Source organism: Tenebrio molitor, chromosome X, assembly GCF_963966145.1.
Source record: "Tenebrio molitor chromosome X, icTenMoli1.1, whole genome shotgun sequence".
Classification (NCBI taxonomy): domain Eukaryota; kingdom Metazoa; phylum Arthropoda; class Insecta; order Coleoptera; family Tenebrionidae; genus Tenebrio; species Tenebrio molitor.
Window position 1 is genome coordinate 7,326,627 of NC_091055.1, and position 20,771 is coordinate 7,347,397.

At 36.6% G+C, this 20,771-nt stretch overlaps 3 protein-coding genes across 7 annotated transcripts; 2 read left to right on the plus strand and 1 right to left on the minus strand.

Moving 5' to 3' along the window:
- Nucleotides 1-529: 529 nt before the first annotated feature.
- Nucleotides 530-9,838, plus strand: LOC138140295 (uncharacterized). Of its 5 annotated transcripts, none has more exons than XM_069061231.1 (10): nt 530-726; nt 2,725-2,926; nt 3,355-3,451; nt 3,769-3,879; nt 4,422-6,802; nt 6,907-7,215; nt 8,987-9,193; nt 9,243-9,310; nt 9,360-9,517; nt 9,568-9,838. In XM_069061231.1, exons 1-10 carry the CDS (start codon nt 559-561, stop codon nt 9,650-9,652), a joined length of 3,786 nt encoding a protein of 1,261 aa, XP_068917332.1. In that variant the 5' UTR covers nt 530-558; the 3' UTR covers nt 9,653-9,838. The 5 variants fall into 5 exon arrangements, with proteins under 5 accessions (XP_068917332.1, XP_068917335.1, XP_068917333.1 ...); XM_069061234.1 differs by having other exon boundaries at nt 536-726; nt 3,024-3,451; XM_069061232.1 differs by lacking the exon at nt 530-726 and adding an exon at nt 2,543-2,674.
- Nucleotides 9,839-10,453: 615 nt separating this feature from the next.
- CycG (cyclin G) lies at nt 10,454-12,762 on the plus strand. The gene is made up of 5 exons (XM_069061241.1): nt 10,454-10,615; nt 10,679-11,061; nt 11,446-11,724; nt 11,778-11,981; nt 12,041-12,762. Exons 2-5 carry the CDS (start codon nt 10,777-10,779, stop codon nt 12,221-12,223), a joined length of 951 nt encoding a protein of 316 aa, XP_068917342.1. The 5' UTR covers nt 10,454-10,615; nt 10,679-10,776; the 3' UTR covers nt 12,224-12,762.
- Nucleotides 12,751-20,721, minus strand: LOC138140296 (VWFA and cache domain-containing protein 1). The gene is made up of 9 exons (XM_069061236.1): nt 20,164-20,721; nt 19,831-20,116; nt 19,537-19,782; nt 17,524-17,940; nt 17,230-17,463; nt 17,027-17,176; nt 16,806-16,972; nt 16,549-16,753; nt 12,751-15,388 (listed from the first exon to the last, which is right to left on the minus strand). Exons 1-9 carry the CDS (start codon nt 20,347-20,349, stop codon nt 13,620-13,622), a joined length of 3,660 nt encoding a protein of 1,219 aa, XP_068917337.1. The 5' UTR covers nt 20,350-20,721; the 3' UTR covers nt 12,751-13,619.
- Between the last annotated feature and the right edge of the window lie 50 nt (nt 20,722-20,771).

The following is a 20,771-nucleotide window of genomic DNA, read 5'->3' on the forward strand; positions in this document are numbered from 1 at the left end:
ATAAAGGCACAAAGGGACCAGAAAACCATAGTTTGGATTGAATATTTTCCATTCAAGTACAGTTTTAAAGTAATTTCAAATGACTAATGCCATAAAAGTGCTGTTGCAAAGGCAGAGTGGTTTTTTGCAACTTGAGTCAACTTTATATATTTATTTTAACACAGGCCGACTGTATAAAGTCAGTTTTTTTTTAATAAAATATGTAATAATGTCGCAAAAACTTTTGAAATAAAGGACACACTGGTACTATTGTCGTACCTATATTAATTGTTGGCACCTTTAGATTGTTACCTATGTCTTTTCTTCTCCATTGCTTTTGTCGTTAGTAATATAATTGATAATCAATAATATTACTCATTTTAATAAACCTAATTGCTTTTGCCATTCTTTAGATAATAGATTGTTGCTTGAATTGATGAATAAACTCCATTTCGCATATTGATTTCACCCAAATAATTTGGGAAGCGCACGACCTGATACAGATTTTACTCCACCGAATATCAATAATGTATGAGAAAATATTTTACCAAGTTCCGAGTCTCTTTTCGCGGTTGCTGCATGTTTGCTACTGAAGTTCTCGTTTATTTTTTAATAATATTTTGCCAAGTAGTAAAATTAATTTTATTACTTGCGTTCTATTGTTTCGTGCGGAACAGAACACTTTTTAATGTGTTTAGAGGTGGAAGGTGTTTGTGTTCTGAAATGAAAGACGAAAATTCTGACAAGGTATTTATAATTTTTTTAAAACCTTTCTGTCGGAATGCTGTCGCATTTTCCTATAATTTAAAAGGATAATTAATAGGTTCAATAAAGTATATTAATTTCTTCTCTAACAAAGATTTTTGTCTCATCGAAACTTATACCTACAATTTATGTAATATCTACTGCTATTCATAATTTCTTAATTTTTATTTTATCTATACCGAGAAGATTTTTGATTTAAAAACTGGAGTTACGCCATTTGGCGTAATGAAAAAATCGTCGAGTGTGTTGTTTTAAAGGAGACGTTTTTGAAAAAAAATTTAGATCATTTTTAGAAAAAAATGCGCAGTTTTTTTCTGTAAATTTCACTTTCAATCTTAATCACCCGCAAGATTTATCAATGTGAATAATCCATATTAATAATCAAATTTTGTCTAAAAGACAATCGACAATAAAACCTCAAAAAATAATCAAGGAATCAAGCAAAAATCATATAAAACATCTTTCTAACTTGTCTAATAAATTAGACAAGTACTAAAATTTTGCTAAATCATCTACAAATAAAAACCAAAATACTATTTCAAAAGGACGTTACAAGTTCACATTATGAAAAATTTTTTGAATGTAAGACTCCTAGAAATCTTCTAAAGTCTTCGTAAAAATACACATACCGTGCCTTCAAATAAATTCGGAATTAGAGTTGGCTGTGATTTTGTTATGAAATTGGTAACATGCAATTTTTAAAGGCACAGCAGTGACCTTGGACAGCAAAATACACGTGTTAAACCTCTATTGCTAACCGTTACTAAATAAAATAATACATCATAGCCTACTCTAATTCCGAATTTATTTGAAGGCACGGTAGAATAAATACACACACGGCCAATATGCTACAAATTAAAAAAAATATATAACAAACTTTAAATACCTATTAGCAAGGCATAGAAAATATTTTACTTATATCTTTTTTTGTCCAAGATATAATTCAATTGTAGGTAAAATACTATAAAAAAAAAGTTGAAGAACTAAAATATACAAGGTGTAACAGAAAAAGTGCATTTATTTCAACTGATAATAGTACTCATCAATTAAGACAATGTTTCCAAATAAAGTTTCTTGGAATTTGCAAAATTGCCTTTTGTCCCCCTTTATTTTGACGTTGAATGAAATTTTACAAATCTGAAAACTTTTTTAAACACTTTTCATTCATTGTTTTTTACCAATCAGTATGTTTTGCAATAATGTTTTTCCCGAAATTGCGCTTCATGAATAAAAAGATTTCACTTTCGTTTGTTTTTTGTTACCTCCTTGTTTTGTTTCTTTATTAAATGTTCGAATCATTGGTAAATTTATATTGATTTTTAAAACCCTTCAGAATTTGTTTTCGAAAAAAAAATATTTAGAAAAGTTGTTGTAGTAGATGAGTCCTATTACCAGTTAAAATAAATGCACGTTTTTTGTTACACCCTGTATATCCTAATGGTAAAAAAAGTAATTCCAACAAACAAAAGTATTCTATCTTTTGTTCTCACCCTGTAGAAAAACACTGCAAATCTTTTACTTAACCTAACACTTGTTAATTTCTTTCAAATCGTACCAAGAAATTTCAAAATACTTGCAATAGTCTTATCACTTACGTCTAAGTCGTATTTATGTTTATTTTTGATAAAAGAGGTTTAACAATCTCATTTCCTTTGTTAAGGAAAATTCTTAATTCCTTTTATAAAACCGTGTACTCAGCGATGAGCCGTTTATTTATTTTTTTGAAACCTCTATTTTTATCTAAACGAACAATAAATTATCTAAAAAAGTTCAATGTGTCGACAGTTATAATATTTACATACATATTTACCGCGAATTCTTGTATACTTAATTCTGAATCGAGTTACTCATTCCGGCGAATTATTCCATGCACACGTCATTTTTAATTGACTCGTTTTTTCGTCCCACATACGAATTTCTGCTTCTTCTTGTAAGTTCAAAAAATGACATTATGTCTATTTACAATTTCGTGAATTACAGGTGTCCAACAATCCATTGTGTGTGTTCTGCTTGTCGCCGCCGTTTTCAATAAGAGCTTTTACACGTCCTCCCGAAAGGTCGGCGTCTCGACGCCTTTCAGTTCACAGTTGGCGTCGCGGTGGCTCTTCTCTTCTCTCGGTTCGCTCCCGTTTCAAACCATTCAATCGACGTTCATCCAACTCTTTGTCCAAATACCTGTCAGGTGAGCACCAAAGCGAAAAACGTTTTTCGAATCGTCGAGATTGTCGAATGCGACTACACTATCTGATTAATATTATATTTGTTTATTCGATCAACAGCTGTCCCCATGTGTAGTAGTTTAACATTTTCCCAGCGAGTCAGTTCCTCGAAACGGCTAAAACCTTGACCTCTGTCGGCCAAAACAGACAAAAAAGGAACTGACAAGATTTGCGAGATGGTTTTTGCGACCATCTCAAAACAGTCTCGTCGGGAAAAAGGGAAAACGAAGCGAGGCGACCACGTCGTGGAGTATGGATCACTCAACTCATACAAATATCGACCCCGCATTCTATTTTATTCACAAACACGGAACGCTTTCATTCTGACCATTCCTCCAAGGCTATTAGAACTGATTAAACCTGTGTTATGATTGCTCTTTATTACCGGCAGGATTTTTTGGGAACCGCAGCAGGAAAACTCTCACCCTTCAGGAGGTCCTCGAGGAGATTCAAAGAGCTTGGAAACCGTCACAACCGTCAGAGAAAAGGTAAAATTTACGAATTTCTGCTTTGTCAATCCCGGCGTTATTGAACTCATATTTTTTATGATTGTCTCAAATATGTTTGCGCACATTACTCTGTAAATTCTGCAGCGAGACAGTCGAGCTTCTTTCAGTTCGCTCTTTTCAGTCGCCAGATGAACTCCGATTCGTCCAAGAGGTCCTCCAGGTAATCGTCAAAAACTCATTCACACAAGTGGGACGTTACTAATTGTTATCCGTGAAAGGATCGATAGAAATTTATCAATATTAAATAAGCGTGAGAGGAGTCTAGAAGCTCGTTTTCAGCCAGTTTTCGTTTTCAGTAACTGCACGATGGAGGAAAAATGGAGCAAATCGAGTAGCACCTCGAACGAAACTCTTTCACCGGTGTTGCTGAGGAGAAGATTGAGCGCCCCCGAAACGATAATGCGAAAGTAAGATTTTTTTGAAATATTTGTCAGATCGTGCTCGGGTCAAAACCAAGATTTTCCGAGATAGCGAGTGACTCAGAAAATGTGTAGGTATAGTCTGAAACCCCCTCCTTCGAGCCACCCCAATCGATGAAAGTGTAGGTCACGCACATCTCCGCCGGTGTTTTTATCGCTAATTTTAAAGAAATATTTGCACAGTATTTTTTCCATTGGTAACAGCATCGCTTCGAATTTATTTTCGTCTCGGTGTAATTGGCCTGGAATTTACAATAACCGGCGCCGAAAAACAGCGCCAGAGACATTCCGAAAGCGTCGCCGCCGCCGCCAGAGCTTCCGGACTGCATTCAACGGGATTTTCGGCGATCGAGCCTTTATTGATTCGGAATCGCGAATGTGACGCGTTTCACTTAAAATTTTACGGACAGTTTTAAAGGCCATAAACTACGTGTGTGATGGAATAATAAAAGCAGACTCCGGTACTTTCCACGACCCACATCCTTCCTATTTACATTTGACTTTACGACTGAAATTCGTTTCTTTATAAGGCACATGCTGGCTCAACAACGATCTGACTCTCAAGACAGCGAAACGGCGCAATCCGAGACCAAGATGTACCAGTGGAGAGGCGAAATGGAGGCGGGGAGCGACTCCAACTTGAACAGAAAACGCGACCCGGATCTGATGAGGAAAACGACTCTGCTGAGGCGGCTCTGGAGCCACTCCAAACCCCTGACGAGCGCCCGCTTCTCAGGCACGTTCTACGAGTGGCAACACTCCTACGGGAAATTACACTCGGGGAAGTCCACCCACTCGCTCACCTCCATCCACTCCTCCCCGGAGCACCTGGTCAGGTCGCAAAGCAAGCGCTCTTTGAACGGAGAATTCAGAACGTCGCCTCACCACGTCAGGAAAATCTCCCCCAAACATCAGACCTACGACACCAAGAAACAGCCGAATAAGAGGGACGACAGCGACAACACCACCAAGACCAGCACTACCACCACGACCCCCAAGACCACAACGGAGACCGACACCAGGTACACCAGCTACACCACGTTCTCGGACAACTCCGATTCGGCCTACACCAACAGTCGGTCAAACTTTTCCGAGTCTTCGAACAACAATTCGACCACACCCGACATCCACAAAGAGGTGGCGGAGGATACGGAAGCGTCGAACCAAGATCTCAACAATTCTGTCCAACTGAAGAATGAATCTCCCAAATTTGTCAAGTATTCGGGTGCAAACGAGAGTGCGACCCAGACGGTCGGAACCACTAATGTTAATGTTATTTCGAACGTGCAACTGAGCCAATCGACTTTAGATCTAATTTTTAGTCAAGTGATTCAAGACGTGAAAAAGTCCCAACCGTGTGATAACAAAGACGCTTCTTGTGACAATATAGTAAAAGTGAAACAAATTCCGAGTTTTTATTTGAAACGCAAGGACAGTGTAGACAATTCCGAGCACAGTCATATTGTTAAATGTATGATCAGCAACGTTGGTATTGGGAGTCCTTACAGTAAGCCTCTGGAACACCCCCAGATTGCCGTTCCGCGATTTTCGGCGCGCCCTCAGACTTCTTCCATGGAGGTTAACGTGTCGTCAGGAGAATCGACCGATAAAGAATCGGATACGGTCAGTTTGGTGGACAGTTTAGAAGATACGTCGTCGCTCAGAACAGATCCGATGATGAACGAGGTAATTGCCAATAAGAGTGACATATCGTTAGAGCTTCCGGACAATAGTGATGTAAAAAAGACGCCTAGCAAACCGACCGCGTTCTTCATCCCCATCGAAATCGATGGCGGATCTGAATTTAAACCGGTTTCTGATCATCTGCCAGCTAAAGTTAGAAATAGGTTAGCGAGAAGGCAGCAGAAGAGAGAAGAGAAGATGCAGAATAAGTACAAGCAAGCCTCATCTAGATCTGATAGTAATTACATGAGTGCCAGTGAGAACGGTAATCATATTCATTTTATAGTTGATAATGGTGCAGATGTCAATTTGAATAGCGTACCACTCCCTGAAGTCAATTACGGTAAATCAAAAAAACGCAATAATAAGCCGCTTTTGCCTAGTATTGAGTCGTTTAGGAGAATAAAAATCGATAAGGTGGGTAAATCAGAGGAAAAAAGAGAATCGAAGAGCAAATCTGTCAAAAGGAAATCTGTCAAAGAGAATACGTCAGAAGGTACGTACAGTACCAAGACGAAACAGATGCACTGGATGCCGAAAGTCAAAAATAAAAACGAGAAGTTGTCACCTCTGTACACTACGAAAAACGAGTACGTTTATGATTATGGCCCGCGCAGGATCTACCACAAGACAGAGTTTAACAATTCGAACAAGAGAATCGAGATTTTGGAGATAATGGAGTGCGTGGACACTTCGGAAAAACTGACGCAACAGTTTTCCAAAGCCAAGTCGAAGATTCCCGTTTTGATTAACCACAAGTTGCCTAAAATCAACCAAAGACATAAAATGGACAAACCCAGTTTTTTGGACCTGGACAGCGTACCGATCAGCGATCCCAAATTAGATCAACTCATCGCGAACATATTAATAGAGACTTTGAATATTCCTGACGTGCAGGCGTCGGCGAGCGGCAACAGATCGCCTGCGGGGGAAAAAAGTACCACCAAAGGGGGGAAGGAGCCGCAAACACCCCCTAAACCTAGTCCGAGGTACCACCAGAAATTCGAAGTGATTCCGGAGGAGCTGTCGTTTCAGTCCTCCACGGAAAACGACGCATCTAACAACAACGAAGTCAAGAACAATAACAGCGCAGAGGAAAAGAGCTACCAGGGAAAAGCCGCCGTGGCAGTGGTGCGGGACGAAAATTTCTCGTCGATCCCCAAAGGGTGGATAACGTTTTACATGCTCCACAATAATCGCGGATCCCCAGACAGTACGTCCGACGAAGGTATTAATCTTTCCAAAAAATAGCAGGGCTAATGCACGTAGTGTAATTCAGAGCACCGTAACCGTTTTGTTTGTGAGCAGCCTCTAGTTTTCGGTTTTGTTTAGGAAAGAAAGTGGACAATGACAATACGAAAACTGGCGAGAATGCTAGCAAAAATTGCGAAAACAACAACGAAATGGAAGTTGGAACTGTCCAAAGGAACGAAGTGACCTCGTCGAACAGCAATGTGACTTACGACGTTGTCAAAAAAGACAAATGTTCTTTCGAATCGAACGAAAACTGCTCTTCCAGCAGTGAAATGCAGGCGAAAAGTGTGCTGCCGCCGCCTAATTCGAACGGTCGCTATAAGAAATATAATCAGAGGAAAATGAGACATAAAGGCAACAACGACGCGGAAAAAGTCAAACAGTTTGGTAAGGATGCTGCAGTTGCCTAGTGTAACCCGAAACACTTTTATTTATCAAAGTGCACCCGGTTTTACGACTCAAAAATGACACTTGGATTGGTTTCGATTTTTGTAATATACAGAGTGCTTCAAAAACGAGTATTCAATGTTTTGACTGCTTCGCGTAAAATTAAATTTTTTGAAACCTTCGAAATTACAGAATATTGGAAACATCAAACTATAAATGTTAAATATGAACGATAAAATATTATTATTGTTAATACTTTATCGACGATGAAATGAGTGCTTGGTGACATTTTGACACCTAGTTTTCCGTATTGAAATAAATCAAATACGACCCATTTTTTATGAACCATATTTTTAGCGAGCAGGAATTTGTTTCTACTTATTTATTACTTATTTAAAATTTTTATATACAAGTTTTTATAACTGCAGTTTACATAAACAAATAAAAAAGTTGTATTAGATTTTTTACGGCTTGGTAAAATGTCACACTGTCTTTTATTGCACTTACTACCCACAAAGATTAACACATCTGGAAAACCACACGTTTTTCGTGTGGTATAAACCTGACCTTAATTTAATTTACGTTCGTACCCTAACCTTGACCTGTTAACGAAACTTACAAAAATAATGACCACAAGCTCTTATCGATTGCGTTTAATTTATTCGTAAGTCAACATCACTGCATTTGGTAATATTACTAATGTTATATATCAGTACTTGAGAAATATTGAATTAGTAATACTTACCATGTTACGTTGTCAAAAAATGTTTCAGAATTCAAAATTTTTCAAAAAAAAATTTCTGACAAGGAATATTGATTTTACATTAGAATAAAACACAAATGATGTGTACCTACGTTAAAGACAAGTTTTAATTTATTCATGAAGCACCTGTACATTACACAAAACAGTATGTTTTCACTTGTTCCTTTAGTTTAGTTTATTTTAGTATTCCGTTTATTTTATTCTCAGGAATATTCCATAAACTGTTATTTTTTTGTAAGACAAATATGTATGAATTATCAAAATTATAGCAATAACTAAAAGTGACATGTACTGTATGTGCTGCCTACATTATAAATATAAAAAATATTAAAGTAGGGGAAAAGATACTAAAAACAAGTAAAAACTTAATTTAATATATAATTTATAGAAATTTTGAAACCATTTTTCATTATATTCCCTTCCACTTTTCCACAGAATCCCGTTTTTAATTACCTATGATGTTATAGCACGCTCAAAGAAAAAAGCAAACATCACGTTGTTTCCAGACTAACCGGTTGTCACATACATCGTAGGACCGCCCATGTACTTTTCGATTTGAACGTACTCTAAACTATTATTTTTCTGGTGGTAAATACAACCAAATGTTTGTACAATAAACGAAGAAAATGTACTTTCAATGGAAATGAGCCCAACCGGAAAACAATTGTCAAATACATTAATCCAACGACGAGTTTATTTCTATGTAAAGCACAAACCCTCCTAATAACAATGTCGGTTTTACATTTTTTAATTTATTGATTTAATAGTGACAAATAAATAATGCTCATGAAGCAAGAAGGACAAAATTTGTTTTTTTTTTTAAATTTGAAAATATAAAATGATTTTTTTAAATCTATTTTTGTGAGCTGAAGACAGATTGCTGCATGCCACGTAGACGTAGACTAGACACATGAATTAAACCTTTTAATACTTTGGGGGCGGCATTGATCTTATCTGATTTAAAAAATAACTAACGTTTTGTTTGTACACTTTGCATAATTTTGTTAGGCGAATGGTCTGTGACAGTAAGCGGAACAAACAGTTACGGCAATTGCGCCCCGGATCTGGAAATGTCCCTGAAATTTCCAGATTCTCAAAAAAACTACAACTGCCCAAGTCAGTCCGACTCTGGTTTGGGTGAAGACAACGAACAAAAGTCTCACTTTCCAAAAATCACCACCAAACAAGACCCCTACGACGATGAGCAGCAAGAAAGTGAGATAACGACAGTCTGTTTGGCTTGATTGTAAATAATTATTTGCAGATGAAGACTTGTACATGAAGCAGCGGCTGCCGGAGATCGCAAGAAACAGATTAGCGAGAAAACAGCGAGTAATTTACAGCGCAAAAAACTCACAAAGTATACAAAGTTGTGTTCCAGAGAAGTGACTCCAGCGTTCCGTCTCTTGGGAATTTAATGTCTTCCAGAATTGAACCGAGACAAACGAGAACAAGTACGCGAAGATACAATTTAAGCAGACCGAAAATCGATTACCACAAATTGGATACTCCAACAAGTATCAGTTTGTTCAATGACAGGTTAATTTAATTAAATTCCGCGATAGTCGAATAATCTTTGTTATTTTTAGTCACTACAACGAGATCTTGCAACGATTTCCTGAAATTTTGAGCATCACTGGTAATGCCATCAATCAAAGGAAAAAACAAGGATAATACAAATATTTACTCGACTACAACAAGAAGCAACTTGAAGATCGTTGTATAAAACGCGCATCTGTATATTTTTTATGAATCTTTCAACATTTAAATATGAAACAAATCCTTTAATCTTCATTTCACTAATGATAATTAATATTTTCTTAAATTAAATTGTTCATTAACAAATAAAGTAGTCAAGTTGATAGTTACAGTTGTATTTAGATCTTAGCAATTAAATTGCTTCATCAAAATCTTCAATAGACATGTTATATACCTAAATTTGCCAAATACAGAATTTTATTCAAATCACTCTTTCACATCCCACGTTTACCTCATTTATTTAATTTATTATTTAAAAAGACACATAAACTTATTGCTATCCAGAAGATTTTGAAAAATAGTGTTCATTGAATAAATGGATACCTAGGTAAAATAAATCGTAGGATTAAAATAAAAGTTTAGAGGGTCAACTCTACACGGGAGTTACAGAGATCAAAGCAAATGATATTTGAAGTTTAAATATTTAAATTATGTAAGTAATGAGTAATGACCTTAATAAGTCAGTTCAGGGTTCACAGTGGCCCCATTTACCTATTCCTATTATGGTCAATAAACTGCGCACTTGATGTGTCACTGACGACTGAGTGATAACAGATAGGTACGGCATTCCTGATACGAAAATTGAAACCAAAAAGAACTACAATTTAAAGATATTTGAAAAAAAATTAAGTTGTTTTAAATTTAACAACAAATGGTCCTGCAGTCTATATTTTCTTGAGGCTACCAAAATCATGGCGACACTTTAGACACAACATAAACAAAACACAAACAGAATGGAGGAGTGACGTTTGTAAATGACGTCATTTTATCTTTCATTTCATCCTTGTCGTTTGTAAATTGAAAATTGTGTGTTTGTGTAATAGTTAGATATTAAGGCGTAAAAGCAGTTATTTCAAACGAATTTACACAAGCATCCGGGTAAGTGATCGATAAAAACCTAAAAAATTCAAATCTGATAAGGTATTTTCCGGTATGACACAGGTTCTAGGCCTGCTTCTACTTTTGCTGGTTCAGACTTGTTAATATTGAGTAATGGTGTACAATCGTTTCTGAAGATCTTCGCACAAGAATTGTTGCTTATGAAAAGAACACTCAATAAGATGGAAAAACAGAGCAAAGGAAGGAGCCGGCCTATACCGGATGCTAAAACCACTAAAGAAATCGCTTCGAAACTTGAAGAAGCTCTAAATAACGAAAGTCAATTCGTCTGTAATTACTCGGACCGAAAGCCTTGGGAAGTTACAATGTCTGCTAGGGATGGTGCTGTACATGTGATGAGATTCCTCGAAGTGTGGTTCGATCTTCCCCAAACCGTCTTCTTCACAGCCGTTTCGTACTTGGACATGTTTTTGGCGCGCATGAAGGTAAATATTGCACAATTCTCAAAAAATTTACATGATAATGAAATATAGCGTGTCGCACTTAGGAGGAAGATAGCTTAATATTTTTCTTATCCTTAAGAGTAGAGATTTGAATTTAAATTTTTAAAATAAAAAAAAATTTGGAAAAAAGTATTTCATAGACAATTCAATCCCCTATACCAACTATTTTTAGTAATTTTGAATAATTCATAGTTTCAGAATCCAGCATGTGTTTCAATTTTTATTGAACAAAGAATATTTAGCTTATTATTTACATTTTTTTAAAGATTTTATGCAAAACTGAAAATCAACTTATTAATCAACACACTGTATAAAAGTAACTGAGAAAAAGGTCATAATTTTTCAATCAACAATTGGATATTTCAGGTCCAAGAAAAATTTCTTCCCTGTTTGACAGTGAGCTGCTTCAATGTGGCTGCTGCAGACCACAGTTTTAAAATAAATACTAGTCACTTAGTGATGTTGTCTCAAAGCAAGTGTTCCGTTAAAGACATGGAACGCATGAGCACCATCATCACCCAAAAACTCAATTTGAAAAACGGCCATTGTTGCACCGCTTTGGATTTGCTAAAAGTGTACATAGACATTTTTCGATTCATCGCCATGCAATTCAAAAGTGAAGTCCTCCTTAACAGGATGTTGCAGGTTCGTCGATTTTTTGGCTTATATTTTGAAATAAGTGCATAATTATTTTGTAGTGGCAACAGCTGTGCACAAGGCTCGAAGTGTTGATTAGTGATTCATCATGTGCTTGCTTTAAGCCATCGGTGCTAGCTTTGGCGTTTGTCCACTTTGAAGTGGAGCGTTTCATGTCTAGGGAAGTCCCGAGAAAATCAAACTATTATTCAATGGAGATGTTCTACGTGTTGGCAGTGATGATTGAACTGCGGTCACTATGCAACGTATGTAATACGTCGGTGTTGGTCGCAATAATAATAATTCAATATTTTATTGTTTGTAGATTAAGTCCAAGGATTATGGACTGTGTTTTGAAATGGTCACCAAAGTCTTGAAGGAATATGACAGCAGGAAAAGGGCAAAGCATAGCCAAAAGTTAACTTGGCGATTTTCAACTTCCACTCATGCCTTGTCTAAATATACTCAGAATTATTATTCCATGCTCAATACCATTAAGGAAGAGTAAAAAGCAAAAATATTGATGAAAGTCAATTTAAAATAGATTTAATTTTTCTAAGACGAGATATATTTAAAGAATACATTTAATTTTGTTCTAAAGCTCGTTCAAAAAAAATTGGCTCTGTTGACCAGTGTTCTGTTAAACTTTTAATGTGATTATCGAGGGACCCTCAAAATGTGTTCTATTGAAATTTTTCAAATTAGAGCCAGTTCGTTTTGACGTTAATTGGCCTACGTTTAAAATAGTTGCGTTTCAAGAAAAATGTCAGTTTGGTGTATGGCCCTGACAAAAAAAAAAAAGTTTGCACGTACCTCCTTTCAGTTGTTGCTGTTTAGTTTAGAGATACGTGTAAACACTGATTGCAAATCAGAGATAATTTATACAAAAGATTGTGTTATTTTTTTGTTAGTGAACAGTTTTTGTGTAGAAGAGGAAACACCGAAAAACGAAACAAAAATTTGTAAGCTAGTCGTGCTGTTACCATTTCTGTCAGACAGTTATTTTGCAATTTGTGACATTCTCAATAAAAACGATTAAAATACCAATATTTTATTTTTAAAAAAGTACACAACACACAAACTTCATAAGACAGGTACATTTTATGTAATGCGTATATTCAATACGCTTTAAATAGATTTATTGCACCGTTGTTAGCTAAAACTTTAAAATTCAGTTAATCGGAAACATGTTACATTCTCTATGCTTTAGTATACGTCAACCGTCGTACAAAAAGGTACTTAACGAATCACTTAATTTATCTCATCCTCGAGGGGACCAAAACTTCAGGATAAAAGTACAACTATTATAAAATTTGAAAAACTTGGAGATCGTGGTAGTAGCAGCAGCTGTGAACACTTAAAATGACAATCGTGACACCAGGCAGGAATTGTTTTGTACAGATTTATTTCTTATAACAAATTATTGTAATATCGTAACGCTTTGTCGTACGTTCTGCAGAATAATGTTTGAAAGTGGAAGAACGCGAAAGATTTTATTCATTAAAAAATATGTAGATAGTTAACATAATGTAGAAAGAATAAAGGAAGAAGTAAATAATTCTAAGAATAATGGTGTGTAGGTAAGTATTTTGAATGAATGTCGCTACTAACTATCGTAGACTTAGTAATAAGTTAAGTCACTTCATTAAAAATATCTAAAAAACAAATAAATAATATTTAAAAATACTACATAAAATTTACAGCGTAGTTAAGTACACCTTAGCGGCAATAGCCGCAATTAAGATAATAATACAAGAAAAATAAATGCGAATAAGTCTTACTGGTGCATAACAAGTCGAGATCAAAAATGTGTCGTGTAGGACCGAACCTCAAATTGTTGTGCTTAAAAACTGCTATGGACATAATATACAGTATTGAAACCTAAAATGTATATAAAATTTGTGTTACGTCGTTTCCATGTTTCTATGGACAGTGACCGGTACCACGATACATTTGTTTCTTGGAATACAAGTGAACTGAGTGGATTCATTCCCATGTGGTTTACCCGAAACGCTGGTATGAACCGAAAAACTATCCGAACCTAGGTCATCTTCCAATGAATCCAGCTCAACTGGAGCCAATGACATATGCTCGGACTCGTCGTGCTGAGTCATGGTTGAATACCCGTGATCAGAATCAGCTGCCAAAGTGGTTCTTTTGTAATTACTGGACACGCAATAGGGCGATATTGGATCGGGTTTGTCATCTTGGAGCAGCTTATCTCTGTGATTCCCCAAAGTGTGATAATTGTCACTCAAGTTGAGATCACTCATCCTCAAGTGATTGTCTTGAGTGGAGGAGAGATACAATCTCTCTGTGGTGGGTGGAGTGGTCGACCGATGATAGATATAAAACATGCAGAGAAGCAAAAATATTCCGAATATAAACAGGGTGATCACGCTAATAGGCACATTGAACGACTCTTCGGGGATTTCCATGTCTTGCAACAGATTCCGATAAGGAGTCACCGCCCCTACCACTCCATTGAAACAAGTGGCCATCGACGCACAAAAGGGGTTGTCCAGGGGGCCCCCGTCCACGTCGAACTTGCACCACTCGCACCCCGTGACCCCCAAACACCCCAAATGTGTCTTTTCAGCACTGCAAGTCGCCGGAAAACACGCCTTCAGATTTTTTTTAGCATCTTCGAAAAACTGAGCTTTGGGGGAGACGTGTTCGGGAAACCAGGTACAAATGGGATTGTTGTCCTCGAAGTCTGCACATTTACTCTGCTCTAAGGGGCACTCGCACGGACACTCGCACTCCTTCTGTTCCATCCGATTGCAATTCAGACACAACCGGTCTACTATGCTGCACGGACAAAACGTCACCACCACGTTACAAGTGGCGTTGACCATTCCGATGAAGACGTTCGTGTTTCGTATGGCCGCTATGTGGTAACTGACGCAGTGCTCCCCTTGCACCGAACTAACCAAAACGTCGCTGTAGCTGGTGTTCAACTTGTAGTACCGTTGGACGGTGCCACCGCCGTAACTGTTGCACAAAACTTTCCTGATGAAAAGGGTGTGGCTCAATATGTCGTTCGCGACCAGCGACTCTTTGTGCACTATGTGTTGTTTTTCGACTGGTCCGTGTCCGTTGGGGTCAATCAAATTGGGGTGGTAAATCAAATACCCTCGATCATCCATCAGGAAACAAGTGATGTTGGTGGACAAACAGAACGGCATCCTTTTCAAAATCAACCGAAAAACGTATCCGTAAGTCACGTCGAGAGCCACCACGACATTGGAGGTGGCGTAAGCGAAGGTCACGATGTAACCTGCCCCACCCTCGTCTAGATACGGCGGGGTCATGATCACCTTAGATTTGTGTTCCACAGCTTGAACGAACCACGGACGTTTCAGCGGGTCGAGGCCTTGGTTGAGGATTGTACCAGGAAACATCTGAAGGACGCCACTGTACGATGTTACGTAGCGTCTGACTATATATTTAGATTTGTAACTGGATAAGTGTTGAGTGCGGAGGAAACTTAGAATGTGAGCCAAGGCTGCCACTTCGTCTTTGATTTCTTCTTTTAGCCCCGGATTTCCCAACAAACGAGTATTGTCTTGCAAATATGCCATGTAACCCTGTACTGACTCTTCGTTTTTCATTTCTTGGAGAGATGAAGTCGATTTAAAACACGAAGAACTCAAATAAAGAGAACCGGCGTCTGGAAAATGTAAAATCGTATCAACATGTGCAAGATATTTTAATAAACGACGACCGTTTAGCCAAAATGACGCCGATTTTGTTGTTTTCAATGAACACTACGAATGTTTAAAATTGTGCCAAATATTTTTGAGACAATTACTTAAGTTTGTTACTTAAAAGGAGAGGTCGCCAGATGTTGCGACGGCTTTTCGAACAAAAAAAAAAAAAAAAAAAAGCAGGGTAGTTGCCCCGAATGCCCATATGACCACCCTGAAAGTAACTGCCCGAATGTTCGTAAATTTACGAGAAAAAAAAAGGTAAATTTTGACGCGTTTCTAGCGCCGGTGGGCCAGGCCGAACGCTCAACGCTCCGGGTTCGAATGCTTTTCCCGGAGGTTTTTTTTATTACTGGAAGAAAGAAAACACATTACTGTAACCACGACCTACTGTATAACCGGCCTGTTCATTTCATTAAAAATGCGTTATGAAAATGTTTCCGAGAAAGAGCCAATTTCCGCCGATAAGGGCCCCATAAAACGGGCACTTCACGCTTAAATAATAATCAATGCGCAATATAACAAAGAACAATTACAACACTAAACACAAAAACAACGTACAATAAGGAAAAGATTCACGAATTAATTTCAAAGCAGCAAAAACAAAGAGTTTTTGATTTCAAATTCAAAATGTCATTTGAACAAGAAACATTTTCGGTGACAAAAACTTAAGATGAATAATATCCCCAAAAAGCGCCCGTACACCAGCGCTGTGCGGGGATCATTCAAACTACACTTTTGAACAGGCCGGTTACAACAGGTCGTGACTGTAACCATCTTTATAATATTTTTGTTTTTAATTACATTTTGTAAATTGAATTAGGTTTTAAAATTTTATTTTTAAATGTCTAGCCGACCGGCTCACCATTTTTTTTTCTGGTAAATTTACGAGCGTTCGGGCGTTTCCTTTCAGGGGCAACCACCCATTTTTTTTTTAATTCAAAAAGCCGTCGCACATCTGGCGACCTCTCCTGGTTAGCTAATTTAAAATCATACAAGACTTGACAGTTGCAACTCGTAAAGTCAATCTACAACCTGACTTTTATTACTTACCGCCGACTAAACTTCCAAACTTACTTTTTTAAATTGTACTACGTTTTTTAATAAAATAAAGCATAATTACCTAAAGTTGCCACCTGACTAAGATGTCTGCAAAGTTTTGAACTTTTGGAATTTTCAAGTTGTTGGTAAACAAGTCTGATATTGTAAGCTTCAGACGTATTAAACGGCCATTTAATTTGGTACGGTCTGACAGGCGAAGTTTGCGTCTCGTGAGTTACTAAACAAACGACGTACCAACCTCCTACTCTTTTCCACGTCCATTTTATCTGAAAATAAAATTATACCATGTGTTTTTTTGGAAGTTCAGGTACTACTTACCGGTGAACCAAACTGGGTCATCAAAATGACTCCTTCAGGTTCGTTTAGAAGTCGATTTTTGATAAAATGAAAACGAGGTATTTGTTCGAAATATTCTATGTCCACGTAGTGAAGTTGTTGTTTGACTGTTGTGAGGGACGCAAATTTTGGATGTATGATCACACGCCCTGAAACAAATTAAAAAAAAATAAAATGCATAACTGTAGTCGGTAGATGTTTACCATCCATATCCATGAGAAAAGCGTAGTAATTTCTTTGCGAATTGCTGAAGTAGATGAGGTCTTCGGCCCAATTTGAAAAATACACGTCAACTCCTAATAACCCAAACTGATTGTCGCTCGAAGTACCAATCGAAAATGACAAGGTCAAATCTGCAAATTTTGTAAAATTGTAATTTGAAAATACGTAAGGAATGCAAATTTACCGTCGGATTCTTGATCCCACATGGGGAGAGAAATTTTCTTTTCCAAATCGTACGTCGAGTTCTGATTGTAAATGCTATAAAAAAGACCGAGGGCAAACCCGACGGCTTCGGAAGAATTAATGGCGATCATGGTTCCATTGAGTATATCTTTGGCAACGGAAATATTGTATTTATTATAATTCTGAAACGCTACATCTTCCATAAATTGAGTTTCGTAAATTGTAGGTCTACTTTCTGCAAAACACGCCAACAATTATTAACAAATATGTATTGGTTGATCAAATCGAAACTGACCATCAATAACAGCACAAGTATTGATAACAAATGGACTGGTTATATTTTCTGAAGACTGCTGTATGCTCTCTAATACGGCTTTGGCTTCAGTTAACGACGACAACAATCCACGGCTAATATATAAAATCATCACAGTTTCATTTTGTATTTGGCTTTGCTCAACGACTTTTAAAGCTTTCTGAAGACCCAACGAATGATTAGTGGCACCGCTCCCTTTGTACAATCCGTCGACAAATTTGTGCAAGATTTTTTTACGTGTGGGAGTGGCTGAGGTAAATTTCGGAACATCACTAACTATCGAAGGAACTTGGTTTGGCATCAGACATTCATCGCTCAGCTGAGGTGAAGTCCAATCCTTTGATATGGCAAGAATGGCAACATTATCCTGTTCATTCAAACTCTCAACAACTTGTTTAGCTGAAACAAATTCACATTTCATTCGTCATTACAAAAAATAGCTCTGGTAAGTATATTAACGTCAAAGTGGCAAGAATTTGAGCACATTAAAGAATGTGAAGAAATTAAAGTAACGAAACTACTCAAGTTCACATAATTGAAAAAACGTATGTAGAAAAGGGCACCCAAAAATTGTCTTTATTGAAAAACAATAATTTCACAATTACTTTAGCGACAAAATGTTCGCTTCATTGATTTTCAATATTTCTCCACTAAAAAAATATCCCCTTCTTAGCAACTTGTTCTATTCGAACTGAAGGGACAAAAAATATTTTTTACCGATTTTGTTTGATGTAAAAAACAAGTTGTTGGTGTATTTGGCGTTCTTTTAACCTACGTTTTACGGAATAGTTGTGTTAATTCTAAAATCATTATTATTTTGCATAATAATGTATTGTTATTGGCGCCGTAACTTCACGAGTGAAATTTAATTCGTTATTATTTTTGATTATTGAAAGTGTGAACCTGTCCCTTTTTTCACCTTATCTGTTTTTTGTTTGTGACAAAAACTTGTAACTTTTTAAAATTAATTCAGTTAACACGTGTTCCAGACTAAGGAAAAGTGTAAAAATTTTAGCGCCTTGTTATTATTATTATTTTAATATGGATCCATCGATCTGTGTGTATTGTCTTCGTTCGGAAAATCCCGAAATAAGTGTGAGGTGTGACGCTTGTAAATCTTCGATGCATTTCAAATGCATTGGATTATCCTCTGAAGAAATATCATTCTTTAAAAAACCCCACTCTACGAACATCAAAATTGTATGTACTCGCTGCAACATAACCCCGCTCAATGTAATACACGTTAGTAATTTATTAACACGATTTCAACACATGATCGTTCAACGATTGGAGGATCTCCAAGACGCACTTGAAATGTATTTAATGGCCATTTCAATGCAAAGAGAGGATGCAGAAAGTAATGAATCTGCAAACTTGGAACAAGAAGATAATCTCGTCGATGCAAATATTTCAAACAATTCAAACGATGACGACAACGCTTTTGTGGGAGAATTTATGGCAGATTTAAACGGTATCGCTGAAAATGAAGAACCGGCCTACCCTCCAGTAAATCAGAATGACGACGATGGAAACAAAGTTGTACAACTCAACTTTCCACCAAGTCCAAATAATAACGATGCTGAAGTTGATGTACCACCACCCCACCACAATTTTCAACCAGAAAATATTGCACAATGTTTTTATAATTATAAGAACTTAATATTGAGGGACTTGCGTGGTTATATGGAGGACATCCAAACAAGTATTGCACGCATGACAGCTTAATTTGTAATTATATAAATAAAATTTAAATCTTTGACACAATCTTCTAACAAGACTATTTGAATAAAAATAATAAAAAAAGCTGACTTGACTTTCATTCTAACATCATACTTATAAGTTTATTACCAAAAAAGAATTACATAATGACAAAGAATTGAGACTGACACTGACTACATAAAATGTTTTTTCATCAATCTTTTGAAAAGCTAAGTAGCCATGTGGAGCCAGTATCGATTCCCTGTATTTATTCTTTGGTACTGTTCTGCAACTTACCAATCAACTTGACCATGTAAAAATGTTGTTTGCTGAGAGAGCCCCCATGATCTAGTAACAGCACAATGTTCCTTGGACTATAATTATTTCGGGTCATATAACTGTCCCATAACAACATGTGATCAATCTCATTGCACATTGCAAAAGGAGAATGTGAATAACTCTCTAAATCAGTTGAAGAAATAAAGTACTGCTGCTTGATTCCATTTTTCATAATCACCATTTTTGACTTTAACTTTTTTAAAACTAAAACATAATCAGTACAAAAATGGCAAGTCAAAGTAAATTACCTACTATAATCTAGTTTCAATTGATCATTTTGTGGCTCATTTACTGGGTTATCACATTCTTTGTGATTTTTCTGTGTAGCATCAAAACTTGCATTCTGAAGACAGGGAAGAAGAGTGGATCTTGTTTTGGTTGTGTTATCTAACACCTGCATATTTTCAATAGCCACCTTAGCACGTAATAAAGCAGAAAAAATGTCATCTATTTTTTCCTCTAATTTATGTGCAATTTCATTTACTGTTTTGTTTGTATCAATTACTGTAGAGGTGTACTTGAAAGTTGTGTACAATTTCTAGAATTAGATGATTACATTCAGTTCAGGTTGGCAAAATAGCTTACCTTAATGTAGTTAATGCCCAGTTCATCATTTTTTACAGCTACCAAATCTTCACCGAATTCTTTTGCAATGCTTCTCATCCACACATCATTTAACGAATTCATAAAAACACTAGTCGGAGTAATTGTCAGAATTAAAACGAGGCATTTAAACATGTAACTATATCGAATAATACTTCTATTCATCATTAATGGTTTTGGTTAAAGGTTCACAAAGGCAACACAAATTTCACTAGTAAGGCAATTTTCATGATGGAAACGTTTAATTTAGAATCTTCTCATCCCATTTTAGTCCAAAAATTATGATCCACCGGATCGGCGCTTTATCTATCCATTTTTTTTGAATATTAACCCTTTATCAAAGATAAACAAAATGACGGTCGATGTTGCACTCCACTGCACATTAACTTTCATACTTCACAAGACGTTCTTGTTAAAAAATACATCGAATTCATGTCGCACTTACAAAACAAAATCAAAACTGGCGTTTCTCATTCAAAATATTTGTCTATCCAAAAAAATATTTCTGAAAAATGGACACCTTCTCGGCCTGTCCGAAGGAAGTGCTTACAGTAACGTCGAAATTGACATGATGTTTGACATTTGACAAT

Bases quoted from the DNA above. Each gene is read 5' to 3' on its own strand.
- LOC138140295 (XM_069061231.1), top strand. From the start codon at position 559: ATGTTTGCTACTGAAGTTCTCGTTTATTTTTTAATAATATTTTGCCAA. The intron at 3,452-3,768 runs GTAAAATTTACG...TTTCGTTTTCAG, and splicing joins TCACAACCGTCAGAGAAAAG to TAACTGCACGATGGAGGAAA. The intron at 9,311-9,359 runs GTAATTTACAGC...GTTGTGTTCCAG, and splicing joins GATTAGCGAGAAAACAGCGA to AGAAGTGACTCCAGCGTTCC.
- CycG (XM_069061241.1), top strand. From the start codon at position 10,777: ATGAAAAGAACACTCAATAAGATGGAAAAACAGAGCAAAGGAAGGAGC. The intron at 11,725-11,777 runs GTTCGTCGATTT...ATTATTTTGTAG, and splicing joins TCCTTAACAGGATGTTGCAG to TGGCAACAGCTGTGCACAAG. The intron at 11,982-12,040 runs GTATGTAATACG...TATTGTTTGTAG, and splicing joins AACTGCGGTCACTATGCAAC to ATTAAGTCCAAGGATTATGG.
- LOC138140296 (XM_069061236.1), bottom strand. From the start codon at position 20,349: ATGATGAATAGAAGTATTATTCGATATAGTTACATGTTTAAATGCCTC. The intron at 17,941-19,536 runs GTAAGTTGCAGA...AATTTGTTTCAG, and splicing joins TTACATGGTCAAGTTGATTG to CTAAACAAGTTGTTGAGAGT. The intron at 15,389-16,548 runs GTAATTATGCTT...TACATTTTCCAG, and splicing joins TAGTCAGGTGGCAACTTTAG to ACGCCGGTTCTCTTTATTTG.